The sequence below is a fragment of the Miscanthus floridulus genome, chromosome 2 (assembly GCF_019320115.1).
Source record: "Miscanthus floridulus cultivar M001 chromosome 2, ASM1932011v1, whole genome shotgun sequence".
NCBI lineage: Eukaryota > Viridiplantae > Streptophyta > Magnoliopsida > Poales > Poaceae > Miscanthus > Miscanthus floridulus.
Genome location: NC_089581.1, coordinates 13419993 through 13447062, shown reverse-complemented (window position 1 = coordinate 13447062; position 27070 = coordinate 13419993). Strand labels below are relative to the sequence as shown.

The window sequence follows — 27070 nt, the reverse complement described above, 5'->3', positions numbered from 1 at the left end:
GCGAGTTGCGACATCGAGCAGACGATGGAAAAGTCTTGCACAGGATCCCTCACAACAAAGCTGCGTTCGTCCAGAACATGAAAAGGCATGGAAAACCAAGGCACAGAGATCAGTTCCACGACAACGACATGCACCGCAGAGTCAGCACGGCATCGACGAGACCGACCGTTCCAGCTTTGAAGGTTAGTCAGACACCCAGACCACCCTCCACTGACCCAGGCACTCAGGCAGTAACAGTGACCCAGTGGCGCCACTCGATGTGAAAACCACCAGTCGGCAGTAGGTGAGTTGGAAGCCTATTCTGAACCACACGGTCCAACATGACAAGGGAAATGATTGTCAGGGAACCAAATTTCACAAGGATTCTTTTTTATGGACCACGAACGCACGCATCAGGAGCATACAAGGGCAAATTATCACATGCAGAAAGAAAGTTCAGCTCCTGAAAGTGAAACGGTACTAATTTGAAACACAGCATGCCTGAACAAATGTAGCAGCTCAAAACAGACAACAAACTTCAGAAGCAAACTACAGATACCCCATTACTACTTTGACAGAATTTTCACTCTGATTCTGATTTTGATTGGCAAGCAGGTAGGTAGTAGGTATCCAGTTGCCAGTATTTCTGCTTCACGCCCCCTTCCAAACTTCTTCCGCCAGGCAATCTTTGACCGGCAAAGGGATGAACTGCGTTGAATAACCCAGATTCGCGAGCTCTAATGCAACAAGCTGGCAGTACACCGTGTGGAAGAACGCATTGTCGCCGCAGAGGCCATTGAAGTATGAGTAGATGCCTCCAGGCTTCATTAGCTTAGGAAGGTGTTGGTGGAACTCTCTCATGTCCTCGTAATATTCTCCGTATGTGTCAAAAAATATGCCTGCACACATAATAAAACAATGGCATTAGAGATGATTTCCCTACTATGGTTTTGATGGCTGTACTCGAGGAAAGTCAAGCTATTTTATGGTAGTATCCATTCTGAGCGTGAATTCATATTCATCTCTGACGGTAAATAGATGATAACTTTTGCTTGATTACAAAATCAAAAGGAGATCGTTATCGCATTGACAGTTAATCAGTTACATATCAATTTCAGCTATCATAACAAATACTATAACATAGTTGGTTGCAGGTTCCTTTCTTCCTTCCCTTTGATATTTTCAAAGATAAAAACTAGGTAAATGGTCTATGTGCAGTTCAAAGTCTCAGAGATGGCAAACTGCACTTGGTTTGAAATATCCGAAACTAGATTCATAGAGGACATATGTGCTCATACTTCAATAATTTATCCACAGAGGATGGTGACTAGGGTTTGAAATCAATCAATTGCCATGCACTGGCCTACTTCTATTTGAACATATATTATTCATCACTCAAGTTACCATAATAATAATTGGCAAGCAAGATTGACATCTTCCATGGCATTGTTATCTATGCTCATAAACGAAGTATGAAAAAACATGATGTTGAAATATGCATCCACAGCATTAGAATGGACTCAAGAAGATGCAAATCACTTATTTTTCTTTTGAGACGAAAGAAGAATTGTATTAGATAAAAGCTGGGTACATCAACACATTACAAGCACTCAGAAACTGATTTTCATCTAAATTGTACCCACGCTGTGAATAGCTCCAGATCTCAAACCCAAACCTGTATGACGCTTCGTATAGATGACCGCACAGGCAAACACTCAGCAAATGGCCTGAGAACAAATTCCCAGCGAACGACGGCCAACATTCCTGCAAGCAGCAATGTTTTCAGATCGTATTATCGAGGCTAGTCGTATGACCACCGATCAGACGACTAATCGCGATTAGTCGTCGATAAGGGTTGATTAGTCGGTCCTAATCGGTCTAATCGGCTAGTCGGACATTTAGTCGTCCTTGTGCCTAGATGACCTGATCGACCATGTATATACTATATATATGATGTAAATATATGTAAACATGGCCATAATAAATAGGTAAATGTTAGAGGCAAGCAACCAAGCACAGTTTGGCATGTAATCATGTTTGCAATGAATCATTATCATGGTGATTTGGCCACTTACCTGTAACTGCTGCTTGCTGATGCCTGATGGTGTCATGGTGAGTGCTGACTGCTGACCAAAGAAAAACTAGTTGCTGCTTGCTTGCTGCTGCTTGCTGAATCTGATGTTTGAACTCTGAAACTGCTGACCAAAGAAAAACTAGCTGCTTGCTGCTGCTTGCTGATGTCTGAACTCTGAAACTCTGAATCTGAAATTACAAAGAAAGAAGATATTCAGTTAAATAGGCAAAATAGCAGAAAAACAAAACTGTAAAGGCTAAAGAAAATGTAAAGAGTAGTAGACAGTAGAGCATGGGAAAACAACTTAACCAAGTACACAAATTTAACAAATAGGAACTAACAGCAGTTTAGCACAGTGCACACTGTGCACAGCAGTACACAACATAAGTAAACTAGCAATTCAGCCATAAGTAAACTAGCAGTACACAACATCCAGTCCACTGATTCATAGAACCAGCAATTCAGCCATCTAAAGAAGTAAATCTGCGTCCACATGGAAGTCTTCATTTCCATCATTTGTTGCAGGTCCGCCTGAGTCTTCCTCCCCTCCCTGGTCCTCCATTTCTTCATCTGTTGCACTTGCACCTTGTGGCTGTTCTGGTGCAACTCTGTTTTCCTCTTCTTCATGATCACTGCTTTCAGTTGCTGGTGCATCTGACCTTGGACTTGGACACTTCCTTTTGTTATTCCTCCCATATGTGCGGGTGACAGTATTCCTCGCACGAGCAGCAGCGGCCCTAGGCAAATTGCGACCTCTAAGCTGGTCGGTTGCACCAACAGCTTCATCAACATATGTCCAAAGCATATCACTGCCAATAGATGCATGAACTGGGTCACAGTTGATGTCTACCCACTCATTTTCCCATTGAAACTCTTCTAGCAGCAATGGGTTGGATTTCTTGCCTTTAGAACCGAGCTCACGAATTTTCTGAAACCTGAATGCCATCTTACGGTTGTAGCTAACAAATACCAACTTATTCAACCTAATGTGCTCCAAACGGTTCCTCTTTTTAGTATGCACCTGCAGCCATAGAAAATAGGAGCAAATTCATTAGATGGCTGCAGCATATAAGAATGCATTAGCATGCACCTGCAGCCATAGAAATTGCACTTACATGAGCAAAAGCGCTCCAGTTGCGCTCACAACCAGATGCCGAACAGCAGAGGCTTACAATTCGTTTTGCTAAACTCTGTAGCTCGAATGCAAGGCCACCAAAAGCATCCCACCAAAGAACTGTAGTTGTAGATTACAAGCAAAACAATAATATAATCAGTAGCTCATCACATAGAGAATTATAGCTTAATTAAAAGAAAGTGCTGACTGCTGAACTGCTCATTACTTACTAGGATTTTTGCTATTTCTCTCTACTATTGCTAATCTCTTTGAGAAACATTCACCCTCAGCCCTGTCATAATCATCAGCTTGCTTGCTTATTTTCCTCGCTTCACTCTCATCAGGCACCATCTTCCATATAATGTCATTAAACATGCACCTTAGCTTTGTAGCTTGTCTCCTATCCTTTTCCTTTATGGCAAAGTACTTTCCAGGATTCAAGAAGAGGGCTGCTCCATATAGTTTTTGCTCCATCTGGTTCTCCCATCTCTTGTCATAGCATTCCATTACATCATTCAGTAATGATGATTTGTCTCGCAAAGTTTCCTTGATGGTCTTCTTTGCAACATCCATTGCTGCCATTATCTCAGGAGCTGCTGGTGTTTCATCACCATATGCTATCCTCATAGCAATGAGAAGGGGTTGTGTTGCTTTTATACAGTACTCCACTTTTGTCCAAAATGGTATGGAAAGGATTGTGTTCTCAGTCTGCCACCCTTCAGCACTTTTTGACAAGCTGTTGGAATGCCATTCCTCACTCACAAACAAACTCCTCAGCCCCTGTTTGTTCTTATGCATGCTTGCTAATGTGAGATAGGAAGTAGCAAAGCGAGTAACAGCAGGCCTCACAAGATCACCACCAATCTTCTCTCGCATAAGATCCAGAATTCTCCCATGCTTGTAGAGAAACCTACACACCTTCTTAGCCGAATTAATGCAAGAGCTAAACTCAGGTATCTTCCCAATGTCCTCCATCATCAAATCCAAACAGTGGGCAGCACATGGTGTCCAAAACAAAGTTGGGATCCTCTCCATAAGAATTCTTCCAGCAGCCTTGTAGTTTGATCCATTATCTGTGACAATTTGCACCACATACTCCTTCCCAACCTTGTCAATTTGTTTCTCTAACAAGTCTGCTAACATAGAAGCATTGGCTATCTCACTTGAAGCGTCAACTGAACCTAAGAAGAATGTTCCAGCTGGGCTATTCGCAAGAAAGTTGATGAGATGACGATGGCTAGTGTCAGTCCATCCATCTGACATGATTGTGCAGCCATATTCCTTCCAAGCGTCCTCATGCTTCTTTCTCAGCTCCTCTGTCTTGTTCACTGCCCTATCAAGTAGTGGATTCCTAATCTCATGGTATGAAGGTGAGCGATACCCAGGACCATATTGCCCAATGGACTCAAGCATAATCTCCTAGCTTCTTGAGTTAATAGCATTCAATGGTATTCCATTCTCATAAAAAAATCAGCCACATGGTCATCTACAATTTGCTTTGCTTCCTTGCTCTTTGTGGAGTACTCAAGAGTGGGCTGTGACATCTTGGACTTGTGTCTTTCTGCAACCACTTCTTCTGGACTCTTGCAAAGCAAAGAACTCACTGACTTGGAATGCTTCTGTGTTTGAGGTTTTGGTGGAGCAGAAACCACAAAGTTCATGATTGATGCTTGAGCTATCTTTTTTGCTTGCTTTGATTTTGTCCCAGAACTTGGAACTTGCTTTGACTTTGTCCCAGCATTTGGTTCATTTTCAGCAGCAGCAGAAGCACCACCTCCACCTTGATATGTTTCTTCTTCTGTTTCTATCTCCACCCCCGAGTCCGCAGGTACCTGCACCTGAGTCCTTGACTTTGTGACCAAGGAACCATTCATCTCACGCCTAATTAGTTCAGGTGCTTCACCACATTTCACTGCATCAGAATAGCCCCCGACAAGGTGTTGCTTGAACCTTTTAATGCCTGAAGGGACAACCTTTTTGCAGAAAATACATTGGATGAACTCTTTCTTCCCTATGTCTGGCCAAAACCCATATTTCCATCCAGGATCTGATGATTTTGCCTTCCTCTTCTTATCTTCAGCCATGGCAGCAAGATCTGGCGGCAATTTAGCTAACGCTTGAGCTATCAGAGATGCTTCAGTTGGAGCAGCTGACGACGCTGAGGCAGCCCCTCCTGAGACAGCTTCATTCTCAGGTAGAATTACCTCAATAACTGCACGCTGTCGAGCATCCTCGGCAGAGCGGCACAGCCACACAAATGTGTCACAAATTGGTGGCAACAGGCAATAAACAGCAGCAGAGTAGCAGACGGAGACAATAACCTTCAGAGGAGGCAGAGTGGTGGGACTGGTTGCTCATCTTGATGCTTGAGGCCTCCCGTGTCCGTCCTCCAGGCGTCGAGGAAGGAGCCTCAGAGGCGGGCGGAGCTACTGGGTCCCGGCAGGGGAGAAGACAGGAGCGAGCGGAGGTGGAGGCGCGGGCGGAGCTGCTCGGACGGAGCTGCTCGGATGGAGCTGCTATGGGCGGAGCTGCTGCGGACGGACGGACGGAGCTGCTGCGGACGGACGGACAGACGGAGCAGCTGCCGGCGGAGCTGCTGCGGGCGGAGCTACTGCGGACGGACGGACGGGCAGAACTGCTCGGACGGAGCTGCTGCGGGCGGAGCTACGGACACCAGCGTGGGGCGTGGCCGGAGCTACGGACGCCGGCGGCTGCGAGAGAGAGGCAGAGAGCAGCGGGAGCTGGAAATGTGCCGTCACTCAGTCACTCACTCCTTTCTTCTTTACCCTAATGGGCCAGCTAAAGGTGGGCCGAATTCTTTAGCCGGGCCAAATTCTCCCTCCACCGAACGAGTCGTCCGGCTAGTCTGATCGGACGACTAATCGTGATTAGTCGCAACTTATCGGACGATAAGTTTTCTAATCGGTCTAAACTAATCGAGGGCCCTTATCGAGCACCTGGTTACGATAAGGACGACTAATCGCGATTAGTCGTCCGATCTGAAAACATTGGCAAGCGGAGTTGAGAAACTTCTTTCTTATGTCTTCCTTCTTCTTTCTGCCACCGAAGAATGAGGAAGCCTGATCTGAAATTTATTCTCCCTAGTCCTTCATCATGGCCAGATCTAACCACAACAAAACGGAGAAGAGACCGGAGAAAATTATTCCATGGCGGTGATATCATCTCCGCCTTGATGTCGCCGTCCGGAAAGAAAAGTCTCCATGTCGTCGTGCCGATGAAGTTGTTGACGCCGTAGTTGTCACCCTCATCTTCAAAAGCGCCGCCATGGAGAAAACGATTCCACCCTACCCAAGAATTAAAAACACAGTGAAGACAAAGGGTTTTGCTTATAAGGAATGCTTGGGTGTTGACGAGTTGTGTTGTTTGGTAGGGAAGTCCAGGTGCTTATGCTCTTAATATACGAAGAGCAACAAGGAAAAAGGAGGAGAAAGAGACATGGAGAAAGCACAGTAATATAAACAGATAGATTTCCAGGTTCTGTTTTCACAGTTTCCCATTGCATGTTGACTAAAATGTACACACATCACATTTGTTTATATGTATTGCAGTGTCTTCTAAGTTCCTATGTTTTCTCAACTACCAATTGCAGTGTTTTTGTATTCTTTTTCGCATTTATGCATTCTAAAGAGGTCTTATGGCCAAAACACTAACCAACTATTCTTATTTGGACTAGCACAACCACCACCATGCCCACCATGCCCAAAAAAATGGTTACTTCAATGGATGAAGAAAGTGTTGGCTAGAGTGTTGTCCGCTACTGAAGGTCACTAGATGAGATTCCCTTTCTAAAGAAAATGTTGGCTATCATCAGGTCAAAAGCTACCGTGAAGTCCAGAACTTCCTCCCCCTCCTGACTCCTACCACCATACACAAAACCTCCATGAACTGCCTCGAAACCTGCGCTTGTAGTACCTAAATGCCCATTAAGATCTCATCCTATAAAAAGCTTCTCACTACTAGGTACAGCTCTAATTAGGCCATCTAAGTCTTTTTAGAACTGTCTCTTAGCACTCTCATCGAGGCCTACTTGGGGGGCATACGCACTAATTACGTTCAAGACCATATCACCAATGACAAGGTAGACTAAGATAATCATATCTTCTTGCCTTCTCACTCCCACCACACTATTCTTGAGGCTCTTATCAATCAAAACTCCTACTTCATTTCTATTCGCAACTGTCCCTGTGTCCCAAAGCTTGAAACCTGTATTGTCCACCTCCTTCGCCTTCTGATCCTTCCATTTAGTCTCTTGAACGCATAATATATTTACACGCCTCCTAATCGCGGTATCAACTAATTCTCTTAACTTACCTGTAAGCGACCCTACATTCCAACTACCTAATCGGATCCTAGTTGGTTCGACTAGCTTCCTTACCCTTCGCACCTGTCGACTCAGATGTGAAGACCCTTGCTCATTTTTCACTACACCCGGGCACCGATGTAGCGCGCCAGTGCGCCACTAAGGAAGCGACGCCCCGATCCTTGCTTACTTGACAGCATGCCCAGATCGCGACACGGCGCGTCACCAAGGGGGTGCCGACCCGGCCCTTGCCCATTTAACACCATGCTCGGGTTCCGATATAGCGCGTCGCTAAGAGGGTTAGCGCCCAACGGTTTTTTTTCGGGTTTCATCTCCATTAGAATGGCTAGATTTAACGTTAGCTCGCCACGCCTATCATAACCCTCCTCCTTTACCAGGGCTTGGGACCTTTGTCCTCGCAAGAAGAAAGAACAAACGAGCATGCTTGGGTTGCAAGGTGATACCAGGGGAGTGTGTTGTTTCTCAGCATAAGCTTTTAGTGGCAGACTTTCGTTTTCAGGTGCATACCCGTAGGGATAAACAAGCAAAGATTGAAAGAACAAAGTGGTATAAACTGAAAAGGACGACGTCAGAGGTATTCAGGGAAAAAGTTATCAAAGAGGGCTCTTGGAAGGAAGAAGAGGACATAAACAACATGTGAGAGAAGATGACAACCAACATTCGAAATGTGGCCTCAGAGGTGTGTGGAGTAACCAAAGAAAGTGGAGGCGAGGCTAAAGATACTTGGTGGTGGAACGAGGAAGTCCAAAGAGCTATTAAGGAGAAAAAAGAATGCTATAGACGCTTGTACCATGACAGAAGTGTGGACAACATAGAGAAATACAAGGTGACAAAGAAGACTGTAAAGCGAGCTGTAAGTGTGGCAAAGGGTAGAGCGTACGAGGATCTTTACCAACATTTGAGTACGAAGGAAGGAGAGAAGAACATTTATAGAATGGCTAGGGTTCATGAGAGAAAGACAAGGGACTTCAACCAAGTTAAGTGCATTGAGGATGAAAGGGAGCATCACTTGGTGAAGGAGGATGAAATCTGACATCGATGGCAAGACTATTTTGATAAATTGTTCAATGGTGAGAATACGGACACAACCTTTCAGTTGGATTACTCTTTTGATGACACCAATAGACACTTTGTGCGAAGAATCCAAGAATCTGAGGTCAGAGAGGCGTTGAAAAGGATGAAAGGAGGTAAGGCGATGAGACCGGATGGTATCCCAATCGAGGTGTGGAGATACCTCGAGGACATAGCTATAGTATGGCTAACCAAGCTGTTCAACCATATTTTTCGATCGAACAAGATGCCTGACGAGTGGAGGAGAAGTATATTGGTATCGATTTACAAGAATAAATGGGATATTCAAAGTTGTACTAATTACCGGGGAATTAAGCTAATGAGTCATACTATAAAATTATGGGAGAGAGTTATCGAGCATTGCTTGAGAGCAGTAACGCAGGTCTCTATGAACCAATTTGGTTTCATGCCCGGAAGGTCAACCATGGAAGCCATTTTCTTAATAAGATAAGTTATGGAGCGGTATAGGGAGAAGAAGAAGGACCTACACATGGTTTTTATTGATTTGAATAAGACTTATGATAAAATACCATGGAATGTTATGTGGTGGGCTTTGAACAAACATAAAGTCCCAACGAAGTACGTCGGGCTCATTAAGGACATGTACAACAATGTTGTAGCTAGTGTTCGAACAAGTAATGGAGACACGGATGACTTCCCGATTATGATAGGACTACATCAAGGGTCAGCTTTGAGCCCTTATCTGTTTGCCTCAGTGATGGATGATGTCACAAGGGACATATAAGGGGATATCCCTTGGTGTATGCTTTTCGCGGACAATGTAGTGCTAGTTGATGAAAGCCAGACATGAGTGAATCAGAAACTGGAGTTATGGTGGGAGACTTTGGAGTCCAAAGGTTTTAGACTCAGTAGAACTAAAACTGAGTATATGAGATGTGACTTTGGCACTACTACTCGGAAGGATAAAGATATTAGTTTAGAATGTCAAATAGTGCTTAGAAAGGATACCTTTTGATATTTAGAATCAATGCTACAAAGAGACGGGGATATTGATGAAGATGTTAGCCATAGAATCAAAGCATGGTGGATGAAGTGGCGCCAAGCATCTGGTGTCCTATGTGACAAAAGGGTACCACAGAAGCTAAAAGGCAAGTTTTATAGGACGGCGATTAGACCTGCTATGCTGTATGGTGCAGAATGTTGACCTACAAAAAGACGACATGTTCAACAGATAAGTGTTGCGGAAATGCGTATGTTGCGTTAGATTTGCGGTCATACAAGAAATGATCGAGTTCGGAACGATGATATACGTGATAGATTAGGGGTAGCACCAATTGAAGAAAAGTTTGTCCAACACCGGTTGAGATGGTTTGGACATGTCCAACGGAGACCTCCAGACGCACCGGTGCGTAGTGGAATCCTAAGCCATGATAGTAACGTGAAGAGAGGCAGAGGAAGACTGAAGTTGACTTGGGTAGAGGCAATAAAAAGAGACTTGAAAGGATGAAATATACCCAAAGACTTAGCCTTAGATAGGAGTGCTTGGAAAACAGCTATTCACGTGCCTAAACCTTAATTGCTTCTGCTGGGTTTCAACTCTAGCCTATCCCAACTTGTTTGGGACTTAAAGGTTTTTTTTTGTTGTTGTTGTTGTTGTTTTTGTTGTTGTTCAATGGATGAAGAGAGATGTCCAAAAATTAAGAGTAAGATTACTAAAATAAACGAAGGTCCACCTTTTAAATAAGTTTCATCAAAAGAAAACAGTAGCTCTGTGCATACTGTTGCAAATTACCCCACCTGAGTGAGGCTAAACAAGGTTTCCAAGTGCCACACAGAGCCATGAAATGGCTGTTTGCAACTATTAGAGGAAGGCCAAACTGGCTTAGTATTCCTTAATCAATAGATTACAGAGGGTTTACACTTATATAGAGATTGGAGACAGCCGAAAGGGCCAGCCCAGCCTGGCAGGCGGCACAGGTAGCCAGGGGATTACACGGGTAGCTAGGAGATTACAGTAAAGGAGTAATTAATTCTAACACCCCCCCCCCCCCCCCCCCCCCCCCGCAGTCGGAACGTCGGTGGAGCCAACGTTCAGATTGGAGCGAAATTCCATGAACACAGAAGAAGGAAGCCCCTTGGTAAAGACATCGGCGAACTGTGAGGTGGTGGGAACGTGAAGAACACGAACAGCACCAATAGCAACACGTTCACGGACGAAGTGAAGGTCGATTTCCACGTGCTTGGTGCGCTGGTGCTGAACGGGGTTGGAAAAGAGGTAGACGGCGCTGACGTTGTCGCAGTAGACGAGGGAGGCAGACTGCAGAGGGTGGTGCAGCTCCTGTAGGAGTTGCTGCAGCCACGAAGCTTCGGCGACGCCATTGGCAACAGCCCGATACTCGGCCTCGGCGCTAGACCGAGAAACAGTGGGCTGCCACTTGGATGACCAAGAGATGAGGCTGCCACCGAGGAAAACAGCATAGCCAGAGGTGGAGCGTCGAGTGTCAGGGCAACCGGCCCAATCCGCATCAGTGTACACGACAAGCTGTGTTGGAGCAGACAGGGGAATGATCAGACCGAAGCTGAGGATGCCCTGAAGGTACCGAAGGATCCGCTTGGCAGCCACAAGATGAACTTCCCGGGGATCATGCATGTGAAGGCAAATTTGCTGAACGGCGTACGCAATGTCAGGCCGGGTGAATGTCAGGTACTGAAGAGCACCTGCAAGACTGCGGTAGGCTGTGGGATCAGCAACAGGAGGACCGGCATCTGCAGGAACTTTGGCACATGTGTCGACAGGAGTGGAATAAGGCTTGCAGTCGCTCATCCCATGGCGAGCAAGAATGTCCAGGATGTACTGACGCTGTGACAGAGTGAGATGATCCCTGTGGCGCTGAACTGCCACACCAAGAAAATGATGAAGAGGGCCAAGGTCCTTCATGGCAAACTCTTTCTTGAGCGCCTCAATCACACGATGTAAGAGCTGCTCGGAGGAGGCAGTGAGAACAATGTCGTCGACATAGAGGAGCAAGTAGACTGTTTCAGTGCCACGGCGGTGTATAAAGAGAGATGTGTCTGATCTTGCTTCACTGAAACCCAGAGAGAGCAGGAAGGAGGCAAACCGGCTGTACCATGCTCGCGGAGCCTGCTTTAGACCATAGAGGGATCTGTTGAGCCTGCATACATGTCCAGGAAGTGCAGGATCGGCAAATCCAGTGGGTTGAGAGCAGTACACTGTTTCTGACAAGGTCCCGTGAAGGAAGACGTTTTTCACATCAAGTTGATGGATTGGCCAGTCCCGGGAGTGAGCCAAGGTGAGAACAGTACGAACGGTAGCAGGCTTGACGACGGGCTGAACGTCTCGTCGTAATCAACACCGGGACGTTGGGTGAACCCGCGAAGCACCCAGCGAGCCTTGTATCTGTCCAGGGAACCATCCGCATGAAACTTATGCTTGAAGATCCATTTGCCAGTGACCACATTCGCCTTGGCAGGACGGGGAGCGAGATTCCAAGTGTTGTTGTCCAGTAGGGCAGCATACTCGTCTTCCATGGCCTGACGCCAGTGAGGGTTGGCGAGGGTGTCACGACAGGAGCGCGGTAGTGGTGACAAGGCCTCAGTGTGCAGAGTGAGGCGCGGCTGTCGGTAACCGGACTTCCCGCGGGTCACCATGCCATGAGTGTTGGCGACCGGCGGGATGGAGATAGCTCCTGTTGGAAGAGGAGGATCACTCTTGATGTAGCGAGGCGGGGAGGGAATCATGCTGGAGCGTCGAGGAGGTGGTTCAACAGTGGACTCAGGTGGCGAGCTGGGGGCGGGTGGACGCCGGGTGTAGACATGGACGACCGATGGTTTGCCGAAAGAGGGCGCCGGAGGCGGCTGTACGGGAGGCGCCGCCATGGGCGCCTGTACAGAGGGTGCTGTGGGCACTTGTACAGAGGGCGCCGGGGGCGCCGACGAAGTGGACGCTGGGGGAGCCTGTACAGAGGGCGCCATGGGCGCCGGCGAAGTGGGCGCGTGTACAGACCGAGCTGGAGAAGGCTGGAGGGTGCCTGGTGGCCGGGGCACGAAGAAGCCCGGCGGGGGCGGCCTGAACGCCGGTGTGCCCAAGTTGGGCACCGGCTGGGAGGGCATAGGTGCTGGCAGGGTGCCAGCAGCCCCCGGTGTACCTGTAGGTGGAAACGAAACTGACGAAGAATCGTCGTTAGTTAGAAAATCAAGCTCATGTGTGGGTGGCGAAGGTCGACGAAGGGAGAAAGGGAACATTGTTTCGTCGAAGACAACGTGACGGGAGATGATGACGCGGTTTGTGGCGAGGTAGAGGCACCTGTAGACCTTGTGGTCAGGAGAATAGCCAATAAAGGCGCACAAGGAAGATCGTGGAGCGAGCTTGTGAGGAGTGGTGGCGGTGAGGTTGGGGTAGCAGGTGCACCCGAAAGCCCGAAGGTCATGGTAGGAGGGGAGAGTGCCATGGAGAGCGAGAAAAGGAGTGCTAATGTTTAGGGTCTTGGTTGGGAGACGATTGATGAGGAGGGTGGCGGTGGCAAGGGCATCGGCCCAGTAGGTGGGGGGCATGGATGCTTGGAAGAGCAAGGTGCGAGTGACATTGTTGACGGTGCGAAGCATGCGCTCGGCTTTGCCATTTTGCTGCGAGGTGTTGGGGCATGACATGCGAAGGGTGACACCTTTGGCAGAGAAGAAAGCGCGAGACGAGGAGTTGTCAAACTCACGCCCGTTGTCACACTGCACAGACTTGATGGTGCAACCAAACTGAGTGAGCACAGAGGTGAAAAAAATTCGAGAGAGCAGAAAAGGTGTCGGACTTTAGCTTAAGAGGGAAAGTCCAAAGAAAATGCGAGCAATCATCGATAATTACTAGATAATATTTAAAACCGGATACACTGACGATCGGGGATGTCCACAAATCACAATGTATCAAGTCGAAATTTTTAGTTGCGCGCGACAAGGAATTGGTAAAAGGCAAGCGAACATGGCGCCCAAGCTAACAAGCATGGCAGAGGGTGTTAGCATTGGGCTGGCTGCAGATGATGGAGGACGACTTGGCAAGGGTCTGAAGAATGGCCTTCCCGGGATGGCTGAGATGACGATGCCAAGTAGTTAAGGAAGGAGTAGCCACCAGAGCGTAGGAACCGGATGGTGACGACGGGAGCTGCAAGGTGTATAGCGGTCCCGAGCTGTCACAGCGAAGGAGGAGGTTCCTGGTGCGGAGATCCTTCACAGAAACACCGAGAGAGTCAAACTCAACAGAGACAACATTATCAGTGGTGAATTGCCGAATTGACAAAAGATTTTTAATGATGTCAGGGGCAATGAGAACATTGTTGAGGCGAAATGGGCCAGTGAGGTTTGAGTAGCCAGTGCCAACAACCGGAAGGGTGGCACCATTGCCCACAACAATGGAGGAAGGAAAAGAGGAGGTTGGTGACATGGTGACCATACCAGGATTGCCGGCTATGTGAGAGGAAGCGCCCGAGTCGAAGACCCACTCAGAGGAGCTGGGCGGCGGAGTGAGGGCGACGGTGCTGAAGGCGCTGGCGAGGGACTCAGGGGTCCAGGGCGACCAAGCCGGAGAGGCCGCCTGAGGCGGCGCCGGGTAGTATGTCCCAGGAGCCGGAGGAGGAGCGTAGTAGGCTGCCAGAGCGTGCTGTGGCGAAGGGACGCGAGGTGGGGGGCCGCGCGGACCTCCAGGGGTGGAGCCGGGCCACATGTGAATGGACCCGGTCCACGGGTTGAGGAGGGAGGGCCACTGTGTGCCGCCCTGTGCAGCGCCCTGCGTGCTGCCCTGGCCGCGCCCGCCGCGGCGACGCCGCCCGCGACCGTTGCCAGACGAGGCCCCCCCGGCCGCCTAGTGAGGGCGTGGGGAGGCAGGAACAGAGGCCGGCTGGGGGGAGGGGTCTTGCTTGACGACAAGGCGACGAGGGCCGAGGGAGGACCCAAGGGAGGTGCCATGTTGAGCTCGGCCAGGCGCAGATCAGCACGGACATCAGCAAAGGAAGGGAACGACTTCTGTCAAGTGACGAGCTGCGACATGAACTGGAAACGGTCGTTGAGGCCGCGCAGGACGTTCAGTACAAGGGTGCGGTCCAGAACGGGCTCGCCAAGATCAGCAAGGGCATCCGCCATGGTCTTCATCTTCCGGCAATAGTTGTCGATGGAAAGGGCGCCCTGGCAAAGGGTGCGGAACTCGGCGTCGAGGAGCATGGCGCGGGACTCGCGGTTGTTCAGAAACTGCTGTTCAATCCCGAGCCACGCCGCCCGAGCGGTGATGCCATCATGTTCATGGACGACGTCCAGGAGGTCGGGGGAGATGGTGTTGAATATCCAGGAAACGACGACGCAATCCATGCGAGCCCACGCCGGATCGTAGAGGCGGGAGACATCGTTGAGGACGTGGTCCTTCAGGGCGAAGCGGCCGAGGACGAGGAGGACGTAGCCGCGCCACTTGGAATAATTGGATGACTGGAGATCAAGAACGATTGGAATCAAATTCTTGATGTTCTGGACCGCGGCGGCCTGGCTGTGCAGTGAGCGATGGCCGCGGCCTCGGAGGTGACAGAGCGGACGTCGTCGTCGTCGAGCGAGTCGTCGTCGCGCTGGGAGTCGGTGCGAAGGCGATCCCGGAGAGCGGCGGCCTGCTGCTCCAGGGCGTCCGCCTGCGCGCGCTCCTTGTCAAGGGCGGCAGCGGCGGCGCGGACGCGCTCCTGGGCGGCGGCGGCGGACTTGAGGAGGTCGGCCTCCGCTTGGATTTGCAGGCTGCGCTCCTCATTGGTGGTGCGCAGAGAAGCAGCCTCGGTCTCAAGCTTCTGGGCGACGGCAAGGGCCTCATCGCGGAGCTTCGTCGCGGTGGCCGCGGCGGATGCGCCCGAGCTCGAGCCGCCGGAAGGAGGGGCGGCCATGGGCGCGCGGCGGGTGCGGAGGCTCGCGCGGCGGGCGCGGAGCAGACGCGGCGCGGGCGCAGCCCGAGGCGCGCGCGATGCGAGGAGTCAGGCGCGGCGCGGGTGGAGCGGAAAACAGGGGAACGTAATTAGTCTGATACCATATTAGAGGCTTAGTATTCCTTAATCAATAGAATACAGAGGGTTTACACTTATATAGAGATTGGAGACAGCCGAAAGGGCCGGCCCAGCCTGGCAGGCGGCACAGGTAGCTAGGGGATTACACGGGTAGCTAGGAGATTACAGTAAAGGAGTAATTAATTCTAACAGCAACATAATACTCATGTGGTAAGCACTTCTATAGACGCCTTCCAATGTAAACATGTATTCAGAAACTATGTAGACGCACACTTTTCCTGACAAAAGGTCCAAATTTACCTACTACGAAAACTTTTAGAAATACTAGCTTGAAAACTTTGAATATACTCCCTCCAGTCAATAATAGCTGATGTTTGTCAGATTCTGGAAAAGTGCACCAATACTTGTCACTGGATAAAATTTGGTCTAATTAAACGCATCATATCCATTTATGCCCTGCATCCCTATGAGCTCCACGTCCCGTCCTGTGACAGCCACCATCTCCACGGCTGACAGCGGCAGTCCCTCTCCTCTGAACATGCTCCTCTCAGTATCCTCAGGTACAGCTCGGAATGAGCAGTAGTTGGCTAGCGCAGCCTGTGGGGTTCACACAAAGATTGCCTGGATGGGGCCGCTTGTGGAGACACAACTGAATATTGTCACCCAGAATGTCCTGCTTCTATCTCAGGTACAAGCTTACTGGTGGAAGCCCTTATCTTGAGCATCCCACTCCCCATTCATTCATCTTTCCTCCTCTCCTTTCAGATCTGAGGTCCAGCCGTGATGGAGGCCCAAGCTTCTGTGAGGGCATCGATGGAGGCCAAGGAGTTCTTAACGGTGGTGAAGCATGCTGTACTCTGATGGACTAGGTGAGGAACATGAGAGTCATCCAGACAGGATCCATGGTCTCCGCAATTCACTCTCTCAAATCAATGTTAGATGGCCATCCCTTTGGCTGAGAACAACAGCATCAGCGCAGGAGGTGAACACTGGGAACCAGCGACATTAGTTGATGCGGTCACTGGGCAGTGAGCACCAGTACTGGTGGAGTCATGCCGGTGGATGGTGGAACAACAATGTGAAAAGTAACATTCAACGGGGAAGAACAGGGAGAGTAATTGAGGAATGGTCAGACGGGGAAGCACCAGAACCAACTGGAAAACTAAAGCTTCTTTATGATTCATTGAAAACATCGAATCGTATCATGATCAAATCCTATGTCATTCTACAGAACATTACTCCAGAAAGGCCACAAACAGAGAGAAAACTCTTGTTAGATACTACCAACATCTTCATGCTCCTGAATTCCTGCTAGAGCAGGCCAAGGATAATGCAACCTATGGAAATTTCACCTGAGACATACTCCAGAAATTTCCTATCTTCAGCTTTTGCTCAACTTCTCTATACTCCTGAATCCCTACTACGGCATGCCAAGGATAATGCAAACTGTGAAATTTCACCTGAGACATACTTCCAAAAAAAAAAAAAACCTATCCTTCAGCTTTTGCACAACTTCTCCATACTCCATAATACCTACTAGGGCATGCCAAGGATAATGCAACCTACGGAAATTTCACCTGAGACACCCCTAAGACATTCCGCAACAGAAAAATTACCCTCAGACAAGAAAGCATTTAGCATTGCAACATCGATTACCAAACATGACAACTATGAGATGAATAAGCAAAGGTAAAAGGTATGTTATACCGTCATAAGATCCGAGCTGCTGCATCACGTCCTGCCATCGCCCGAACACGATTCTGACGTTCTTCTTCTCGCCCCACCCGAGCTTGAGCATCCGCTCGTACACCTCTGGGTGGGCCTCGACGATGGTGTGCTCCTCGGGCTCGTACCTCTGTATCGCCTCGTCCACCAGCCCCATCCCGAACCCCACGTTGAGCACCTTGCCACCGCCTTGGCACACCGCCCGCGCGTGCGCCTCCATCAGCGGCCGCTCCCACGCCATCATCACTGCCTTGCTCTCCGCGTCCAAAACCCTCTCCTCGCTGAACGAGACCCTGGATTCGAGGTAGCTCTCCGCCGGGGGGGCGTCCGAGGCGTTCGCGGGGGCCACTTGCCGCCGCGCGACGGTGCCAAGGACGAGCTCGGAGCGGAGGGAGTGGTCGAGGAGGAGGTCGTAGGTGTCGGGATCGGAGGCTAGGTCCCCTGCTGAGAGGCCCGAGGGGGAGAGCGCGTTCCAGGGCGCACCGCAGTCGAGGAGGAGGCGCGCAACGGCGGCGTGCCCCCCCGCGGCCGCGTGCATGAGCGGGGTCAAGCCTTCGGTATCGAAGTGGGTCGCGTCAGCTCCTGAGGCAACGAGTTTAGCGACTTCGTCCTCTTCACCGGATTTCGCCGCCGCGCAGAGCAGCTCCTCCGGCGACTTGCTCTCCGGCGCCGCCGCGATTTTTTGGGTCGAGCAGTGGAGTCTCCCCTTTTCTCGCTTTCTGAAGTTTTAGCTCACCAGCATTGGGCCTCATGATTTCTCATTAAACCTATGTCGGCCCAATCAGTTCACCAGGCTTAAAGCCCGTATGCCTTTTGACTTCGAGGTCACTCCACAAAACGGACCGGATCGCACTCGCACAGTCGCACCTGTTCCTCTCTTCGATTTGGCGGTAGCTGCGTAGCGCCCGCTCAGTCGCCGCCGCCGCCGATCACGGCGGAGCAATTACGCCTTCGCCTCGCCTGTGTGTCCGGATTCAGCGAGGCCTCGACTGGCTAAGCTTAGCAACAGTCTCGGTCACAGCGGTTTCGGTGGGTGCCGGAAGAGAAATGTGTGACTTCCACCACACCTGGTTGAAGGCACGCAAGGTGTTTGTAAGAATGCTTAGGAGTGGAGGCGGGCCCAGCGTGGGCTGTGATACATTGCTGGACGCCTCAGACCTTGCCAAGCGCCTCTGCAAGCTCATCATCTCCTGCCGGAAGGCCTCGGCCCTCGAGCATGAGCTCGACCATAGCGGCGTCCGCGTCACGCCGGAGGTCGCGGAGCACGTCCTCGAGCGCATCGACAACGCCGGCATGCTCGCGTACCGCTTCTTCGAGTGGGTGCGCAGGCAGAAGCGCGGTGGGTGTGCCCATACCGTGCGTTCCTACCACACGGTGGTCACGTCCCTAGCCAAGATCAGGCAGTACCAACTCATGTGGGACGTCGTGGCCGTTATGCGCAAGGAGGGTGTGGCCAATGTTGAGACGTTCGGCATCATCATGCGCAAATATGCCCGGGCGCAGAAGTTCGATGAGGCAGTTTACACGTTCAACATCATGGAGAGGTATGGTGTTGCCCACAACCTCGCTGCCTTCAACAGCTTGCTCGGTGCACTGTGCAAGTCTAAGAACGTACGCAAGGCGCAGGATATCTTTGACAAGATGAATAATCGGTTCAGTCCTGATGCCAAGACCTATAGCATCTTGCTTGAGGGTTGGGGGAGAGCACCCAACCTCCCAAAGATGCGAGAGGTTTATAGTGATATGCTTGCCGCTGGTTGCCAACCTGACATTGTCACATATGGTATCATGGTCGATGCACTCTGCAAGACAGGCCGAGTCGAAGAGGCTGTCTGTGTCGTGCAGGACATGAGCTCCAGGGGATGCCAACCGACAACCTTCATATACAGCGTCTTAGTGCATACTTATGGAGTTGATATGAGGATTGAGGATGCTGTTGCAACATTTTTGGATATGGAGAAGGATGGGATTGTGCCTGATGTTGTTGTGTACAATGCGCTCGTCACTGCCTTCTGCAAAGTGAAAAAGTTTGACAATGCCTTCAGAGTCATGGATGACATGGAAGGCCATGGAATCTCCCCGAACTCAAGGACCTGGAACATCATCCTAAATACTTTGATTAGCCTTGGAAAGGATGATGAGGCATATAGGGTCTTCCGCAGCATGATTAAGCGCTGCAAACCAGACTCTGATACTTACACCATGATGATAAAGATGTTCTGTGAGAATGATAAGATAGAGATGGCACTGAAGGTATGGAAGTATATGCGGTTGAAGCAGTTCTTGCCGAGCATGCACACATTCTCCGTGCTGATTAATGGTCTCTGTGACAAGGGTGAGGTTAGCCAAGCTTGTGTCCTGCTTGAAGATATGATAGAGAAGGGCATTAGACCTCCTGGTTCAACTTTTGGCAAGCTGAGGCAGCTACTTTTGAAAGAAGGAAGGAAGGATGTGCTTGACTTTCTTGTCGAGAAAATGAAGATCCTCATTCAAGAACCTTTGTATGATTGACCCTTCACTTCTCCATTGGTAAGGATGCTTACTCCTGTCATCTATTTGGATACACATGGTTAATATGGGGTATATGCTCCAAATACCTGCTCTTATTTCTTCATTCTTTAATTTGCAGTGCTATTTATTAATCTATATCTGAGTTTCTGTTGCTGATTCTCTTCATGGTTTATGTGCCACTCCAGCTGCTGAGCATATCTGTTATCATTTAGGCTTTATGAATAAAATCTCCCAGTTGAAGGTTGAATGGATGCCCAACCAAGCCATGGCTGTGTTTTTAGCGTCTCACTCAATCATTATGGCTATCAATTATCAAACACCTCATGGCCAAAATGCTGAACTGCTGATATTTTAGCTCACCGGAAACTTTTGTATTGTAAGACTCGTACTTGAGTCCTGCAAAAGCAATGAACTGTGGTCAATGGATCAAGAGGAGCTGTTCAGCACAAGAATCCTACAGGACCGGTGTCAGTCACAAGTGTCCATGTGCTGAACTCGAGAACTTCGTGCCAAACTGCCAACTTGTTCAGGCACAAGTCACTACTACTACTCCATGAAAAGGGCCGAACTGCCAACCAGTATATCGAAACTTGTACTAGTCTGAGCACTTGATCTATGAAAAGGGGCACCGCATTTCTTGAGTACAAAATGGTGGCTGGAATTGCTCTTACCTGCAGTACAAGTAGCTCCATGCTTTCCTTCCGAAAGGATAAGTTGACGTTCATGAAGAATACCAAGGAAGTTACTGAGCTCAAGAAGACTGTGAATTGCGTGTTTGGTGTCCCTGTGCTGATAACAAAGGTAACATAAACGACTTGCTAATGTTTTTTCCCTGTTTAACTTTATTTTTCCTGTTACGTGTGACAGACTTTTTTCCTCTTTTGTCAAACCAATTGGCATTGCCCTGTGCCCCTGTGTAAAGCTAGATGACAGGCATGAAAAGGTGAATAAAAAACGTTTTGGTGTCGTACAAGTAGCCAAGTAGTTGACCTTAGGTTCTTAGCATTAGATTAGATGTGCAACTACCGAGTGGTCTTGTATCTCTGTACTTATGATATAGAATTTGACAGCTCTTTCGGTCCAGTAGGGCTGTACATCATTTGAGTCTTAGAGAAATATAGCTATATTAAATTCAAAAGATTTGAATATCCTATTTCAATTTACAGGATTGGAGAAGCACCTTTTTTGCAAATCGTGTGCAGTCCATCTATTTCAGTTCTGACAATCAGTAATTCTTAGATATTGTGGTCATTAAACAGAATTAACATTACCAGCCTCGTCTCAGAAAGTACCTCTGTTACAGTAGCACTCTCACTACGGGCTAGCTTGGAAGCTTGGGGATTAGCACCCAGGGAAGGAAACCCAGGAGGGGGAATTTTGTTGGCTCTAGAGATCCCCGTCAGTTCCATGGGAAGGAATCCCCTTTGGGGATTTGTTCCCTGTGTCTCTTTGGAAGACAAGGGGCAGAAATTCCAGGATATAAAAAATATCTCAAAAAATCAAAAAAAAACTTGTCACATTCAAAACTACACATGCTGTCCAAATGAAAACATTAGATTCTTTCTGAAACCAAAAACTGGAACATGCAGAACTCAAATTTAACCAAAAAATTTTGACAACATTTCTCTGTACTTTATGAAAATTCTACTAAATGAAATATATCACAGGTCTCTCCATACAAATAAATAGGTAATTAAAATATGAAATAATCTGAGACTATCTGCCATAATCAATTAAAACTTTGACACTTTTGCAGCTTCCTCAATCTTGCAGACAATTTCTTTGGATCAACATCTTGATGTAAACCTTGTTTCTCTGTTCAACTCCCGCTGATACATTGAGTAAAAATTAGAATAGAGACTACAGAATAGTAAGGTTGCAAAATCATATCATGATAAGTTGATAACCATATGTTGAATGGAAATACTAAACTGAGAAAAAAGCGTAAGAATGTTCAGAACTAACATTCTAATCACATAGGCATATAGAACTAGAATTAGCTTGCAACATCCTTTGTAATTGTGTAATTGACTTTTACTTTCATAATTCAAAGGAAAACCAAGTGCACACCACACAACAGTCAATGTCCTTAGAAAACCATGATGATTTAAGCTATCGCACGTTGCAATTCAAAAGTTCCAGGTTACTACAGAGGACTCAGGAATATCCTGTACTTGCTCTGTACCACACAGCAGCCAAGCAGGCTTGTTTTCATGCGCAAGCTTCTTAAACTTGTCCGCAATAGCAGGCCTCTCTTGAGACGCTAACCTTTCCTCTAGCGCAGCAATAGCATGATTTGATCTATATGATGTGTTCCAGCTTAAATAAAGCTCAGATAAAAGTTTTGTGAAATCCTATTTTTATGTGGTGTTTACATTTGAATGTTTTGAGATGATGTAAAACTTAGTTCCAATTTGCCAAGTCCGAAAACAGTTAAAATGTTCAAGGTTTGGTGTTCATTTTAAAGAAAATTTATTTATGAACTTACATGTCAATAATTCACCCTAAATTTGAACTATGTGTTTGGCCCTATCAAATAATGTATTCCTTGCTGATGAACGATCTAATTAATAATTTGAACTGAACAAAAATGCTAGAGAAAGTTGTTTGATATATCTCTGAAACTTAGCTCTGAACTATGAAGTTCATATCTGAAAACAAATTTTCGCAAGTAACATTTGAGCTCCTTGATCTACCAGTTCAAAGACTAATTCATATATGTGCTTTAACAAAAAAGGTAGAGATATAGATCAAGAACAGAACAGTTTTGCTTATGGTTGTATGGACCACGTGCATATAGGATTGGAAGGAATTTTGTGTGGCACAGTTAAAGTTTGACCGTAAACCTGAAACTATGAAACCTGTACCTGCGACTCTGAAAACAAATTTGACATTCAGTTTTGGAAGCTAAGTCTGGAAGCAATTTTAGGAATAACATGTCTGGAAATTTTGAAACAAATCTATAGTATCAATCTTGGTATATCAAATGGCCTTGTTCAGGTTAACTAACATATCAGGATCGATAGTTTTGAAGCCATTCATACCAAAAAAAACCACACTACACATGTTTGCACCTTTTTAGCTCTAGGCCTCCTCCATCCATGGACCTCATATGGACAACAGAAATTGAATTGTCGTTAATTTGAGATACCAGAAGAACCAGCTGCAGAGGATAATCAAAACATTGGTTTCTTTATGGTAATTTTCAATGGTACACATATCCACATAATATCCATAATACAACTCAAAAATACACATACTCTCCACTGCACGGTGTTTGGAATCCCACACTGCAAACTAGAAACACACATCATCCAAATACATAACAATGCAATGCGTGTTTGGATACAAGTGTTTCTGCAGCCATCCAGAAAGTGAAATACAACACGTATCTCTACTATCATCACAAGAATGAACAAGTTGCCGTCGGGAAAACAAATGAACTAGTTGCTACTCTGCAATAGTTCACACCAAGGCCGCGTTTAGTTCGCCGAAGTTGGCACCGTCTGAGTACTGTTCATTCCTGTAGTGCCCTGTAATGTTTCGTTTGTATTTGGTAACAATTATCTAATTGTTGACTAATTAGGCTCAAAACGTTCGTCTCGCAAAGTATAACCAAACTGTGCAATTAGTTTTTGATTTCGTCAACATTTAGTACTCTATGCATGTACCGTAAGTTTGATGTGACGGGGAATCTTCTTTTTGCATAGTGTCAAAGTTTGTATTTTGGGGCGCGTTTAGTTCGGCCACCGAACCGCCGCCGCCTAATTTGCTACGCTACTGTAGCTACAGTAGCGTATTGTTTTAATTTGGTAATAATTGTCCAATCAGTGACTAATTAGGCTCAAAACGTTCATCTCGTAAAGTACAATCAAACTGTGCAATTAGTTTTTGATTTTGTCAACATATAGTACTTCATACATGTACCGCAAGTTTGATGTGACGAGAAATCTTCTTTTTGCATAGTGCCAAATTCTGAAATTTTGAGCAACTAAACATGACCTTGTGGAACTAAACGTGACCAAGGAGTATGTGAATACTACCATTTCGTGTGGGCCAGCTAAAGCACGATAGTCCTGCCATTTCGAGTATGATGGCCACGGCCGTCCTTGCCTCCTCGGGGAGCTAACAATAAATAATAACACCGCAGCATTTAGCGGTGTTTCTCCCCATGAAGATTTGACATATGTATAGTATATTAAATATATATTATTTATAAATAAATTTTATAATTTATATTTTATTAGTATTTAAACATCTTATGCATCATCTTATGTGTCAGCTCCTAAACTTAAGTCTTCGGATCAAACACGTCATTAGTATGGCCGTTGCTTAAGATGTCAGGCAAAGCCGACTGAACGGGTAGAATAATGGCGCCGCGTCATGGGGCCATGGGTAGCGGCGTAGGGCGCAGTAGAGCCTGGGCCGTACGAGATCGCCGGACGCCGCGCATCTACCGAGCTCGCCGCATTAATTTCCGCGCACGGATGACGGGATTCGTTGCCTGGTAGGTGGTGGCAGCGGCGGCCGCCGGCCTGCCGCCCACCTCGACATGACATGCCCTGTTTACGGTTTACCCGCCGATCATGCTTGCCAATGCCCCAACGGCTAGTCCGTTCGCGGCAAAGGCGAACGGCACTGCGGACAATGTGGAGCACAGTGCTCGCGTCTACTCACTGGTCATATTGAGGTGACTCGTGAGCCCCGCCATTGCTGGAGCTAGTGACACGGGTAGCCCGTAGATGGGCCTCCGTTCCAAAAGGTAAAATTAACGCAACTTTAGATTTAAATCAAGTTTAATAAATTTATAGAAAAAAATATCAATATTTATATCTCTCAAAAGATTTGCTATGAAAATAAATTTTATAACTAATCTAATGATACTCTTAGTGTATGTATCAGAAATCTTAGTGCTTTTTAGAGATTTGATTGAAGTTAAAATTGTTTGATCTTTTGAAAAACCAGAATTACAATTTTTTTTGAACCGAGGGAGTATATGGCAAACAATTTCTTATGAACCTAAACAACACGAGTTAGACATGTACTTCCCGCATCCCAAAATAAATTAACTCCTAGAACCATCCTAACTTAAACTATTTTTGCGTTTGACCAACCTCATAGTGAAGAATTATACTTATGACACTAAATAAATATTTTTCTAAAAAATTATTCAGAAGTTGATTTATTTTAAGACAGAGGGAACACTACACTAAGCGCAACCGATTAGGCTGAATGAAATAACAGTGCTTTATCAACTTGATTCTAAGGGCATGTTTGGATCTATTACCACTAAAAATTAGTAGCTAAAATTAGTAGCAGTGGATCCAAATAGACATGCTAATAAACCAGCTAAAATTAGTACTAGTTGATCTAAATAGACCTGCTAATTATTATCTAGAGTACTGCTAACTATTAGTTACATTACCAGGTTTGGGATTACTAATAGGAGCTAATAGTTCATATGCATCTTTAACTTAGCATTCAACCTTTTTATTAGCAGGCGCATTTAAACAGCCCCGCTAAAAATTAGCTAACTAAAATTTAGCATCTTTTAGCTATTAGCTAGCGCGCCCTGTTGAAAGGTCCTTGTTTGGTTTTGGTAATTGAGTGACAACCTAGGTGGATTAATATGTGTTTATGTGAGATACGCAGGTGATTAGTCCATAAGTACATGTGTGTGAGCAATATATGCCAATGATGGTGAAGATGGCTTGGATATGTTGCAAGGCTCACACATGTGATGAAGGAGCTCATTGCATATGAGACACGACATTGAGTCATATGACTAAGGTGGAGAAGATCAAGACAAGACTTGGCTTGATAGACCGGTTGCAACCGTGAAGGGCAAGTTGGAGGCTTTGGAGCGATGGATCGTTTGGCGGTAAAGCTTGAGCAAGACTTGACGTCGATGGACGAAAGCAACGATGAAAAGTAAGTGAGGTCAAGATCGATGAACCAATACGGTCACGTGATGATATGAAGTGGATCATATCATTTGGTGATTGGTTGGTGCATGTGTTGCATCAACAATGGAGGAGTTGGAATGGAATGCGCAAGGCAAAGGTATAACCTAGGGCATTTTATTTCATCGGTCATAGGTTGTGTAGAGAAGTGCTTGACCGGGTTTAGGATAGATGGTCGTACTATCAAGAGGGGCAAACTTGTTTGCATATCGGTCATCCAGTGTCACTCGAGTGATCTAACTTTGCATTGTTGCTAGGATCGAGTGGTGCGGCAAGTTGAGTGGTTAACTCATTGAAAAATGTTTGTGAAAAGCTAACACACGTGCACAAGGTGTTGTACACCTGGTGATGTTGGCACATTTGCAAAGAAGAAGTCGGTGAAGAATAGGAGTTGATTGCGCTGGTCACGGGGTGATCAGACGCGTCCGACATGAATACCGGACGCGTCCGGTATCTGACTCAGGTGGCGGTGTTCCCGATGTAACCGGACACGTCCGATATCGATACCGGACGTGTCCGGTATTTTGGCCAGGCGCGGGCAGAGTTACCGAGGTGATCGGACTGTCTCGTAGTAATGACCGGACGCTGAGCAATCATTGTTTAGCGTCAGGTCATGGTGACGTGGGGCACGAGTGTTGGTCTAGAGAGGACCAAACGCAGGGGCGCGTCCGGTCGGCCACACTGGACACGTCCGGTCATAGTTGAGCGGCTCTGGGAGCTCTCTAGACTCGACTGGACGCTACCCTTCCCGCGTCCGGTCACTTCACTGCAGTGCGTCCGATGCGTCGCGTCAGAGCGTGTGAGAGAGGGCCATTGGGCGGCAACGGCTATTTCGTTTGAATGGGACACGTGGCGGTCAAGCAGTGACCGGACACGTCCGGTGCACATGACCTGCGCGTCTGATCGTCCCGAAATCTACCCAGTGTAGGGGGTAACGGCTATTTTAGCCCGTGGGGCTATAAATAGAAGTGTTGGTCGGCCTTTGGCCAAGAGCAGAGCACCCTTGAGCCTTGGTGGCTTGTGTAGGTGTGCTTGGAAGCTCTCTAACTCACCTGAGCTTGATAGTGTTCATCCGATCGAGTGAGTGAGCGATTCTAGTGCGATTGCGTCATGAGGTTGGATCGAGTGGCACTAGATGATCGAGTTGCAAGCCGGTGGTGCTTGTTACTCTTGGAGGTTGCCACCTCCTAGACAGCTTGGTGGTGGTCTTCGTTAAAGCATGCAAAGAAGATTATACGGTGTTCCAAAGAAGTGATTGTGAGGGGGATTGTGCTCACCCTGCAGGAGCCGCGAAGAGCA

The 27070-nt window shown here is 47.5% G+C and overlaps 2 protein-coding genes and 1 pseudogene across 5 annotated transcripts; 1 reads left to right on the top strand and 2 right to left on the bottom strand.

The window, feature by feature from the left end:
* Positions 1-346: 346 nt before the first annotated feature.
* LOC136517390 (protein arginine N-methyltransferase 2-like) lies at positions 347-18030 on the bottom strand. The gene is given in 3 exon segments (XM_066510946.1): positions 347-637; positions 640-878; positions 17280-18030. Coding segments are annotated over 3 exon segments (870 nt in total). The 5' UTR covers positions 17836-18030; the 3' UTR covers positions 347-562.
* On the bottom strand, positions 2261-12672 carry LOC136513191 (uncharacterized; annotated as a pseudogene).
* A 170-nt stretch (positions 18031-18200) lies between the features above and the next one.
* Positions 18201-21006, top strand: LOC136537978 (pentatricopeptide repeat-containing protein At1g77360, mitochondrial-like). Of its 4 annotated transcripts, XR_010779180.1 has the most exons (3): positions 18201-19826; positions 19994-20609; positions 20975-21006. XR_010779180.1 is itself a non-coding variant. In XM_066529956.1 (2 exons), exon 1 carries the CDS (start codon positions 18345-18347, stop codon positions 19806-19808), a length of 1464 nt encoding a protein of 487 aa, XP_066386053.1. In that variant the 5' UTR covers positions 18201-18344; the 3' UTR covers positions 19809-19826; positions 20021-20872. The 4 variants fall into 4 exon arrangements, 3 of the variants coding, with proteins under 3 accessions (XP_066386053.1, XP_066386052.1, XP_066386054.1); XM_066529956.1 differs by lacking the exon at positions 20975-21006 and having other exon boundaries at positions 20021-20872; XM_066529955.1 differs by lacking the exon at positions 20975-21006 and having other exon boundaries at positions 19994-20872.
* Positions 21007-27070: the final 6064 nt, after the last annotated feature.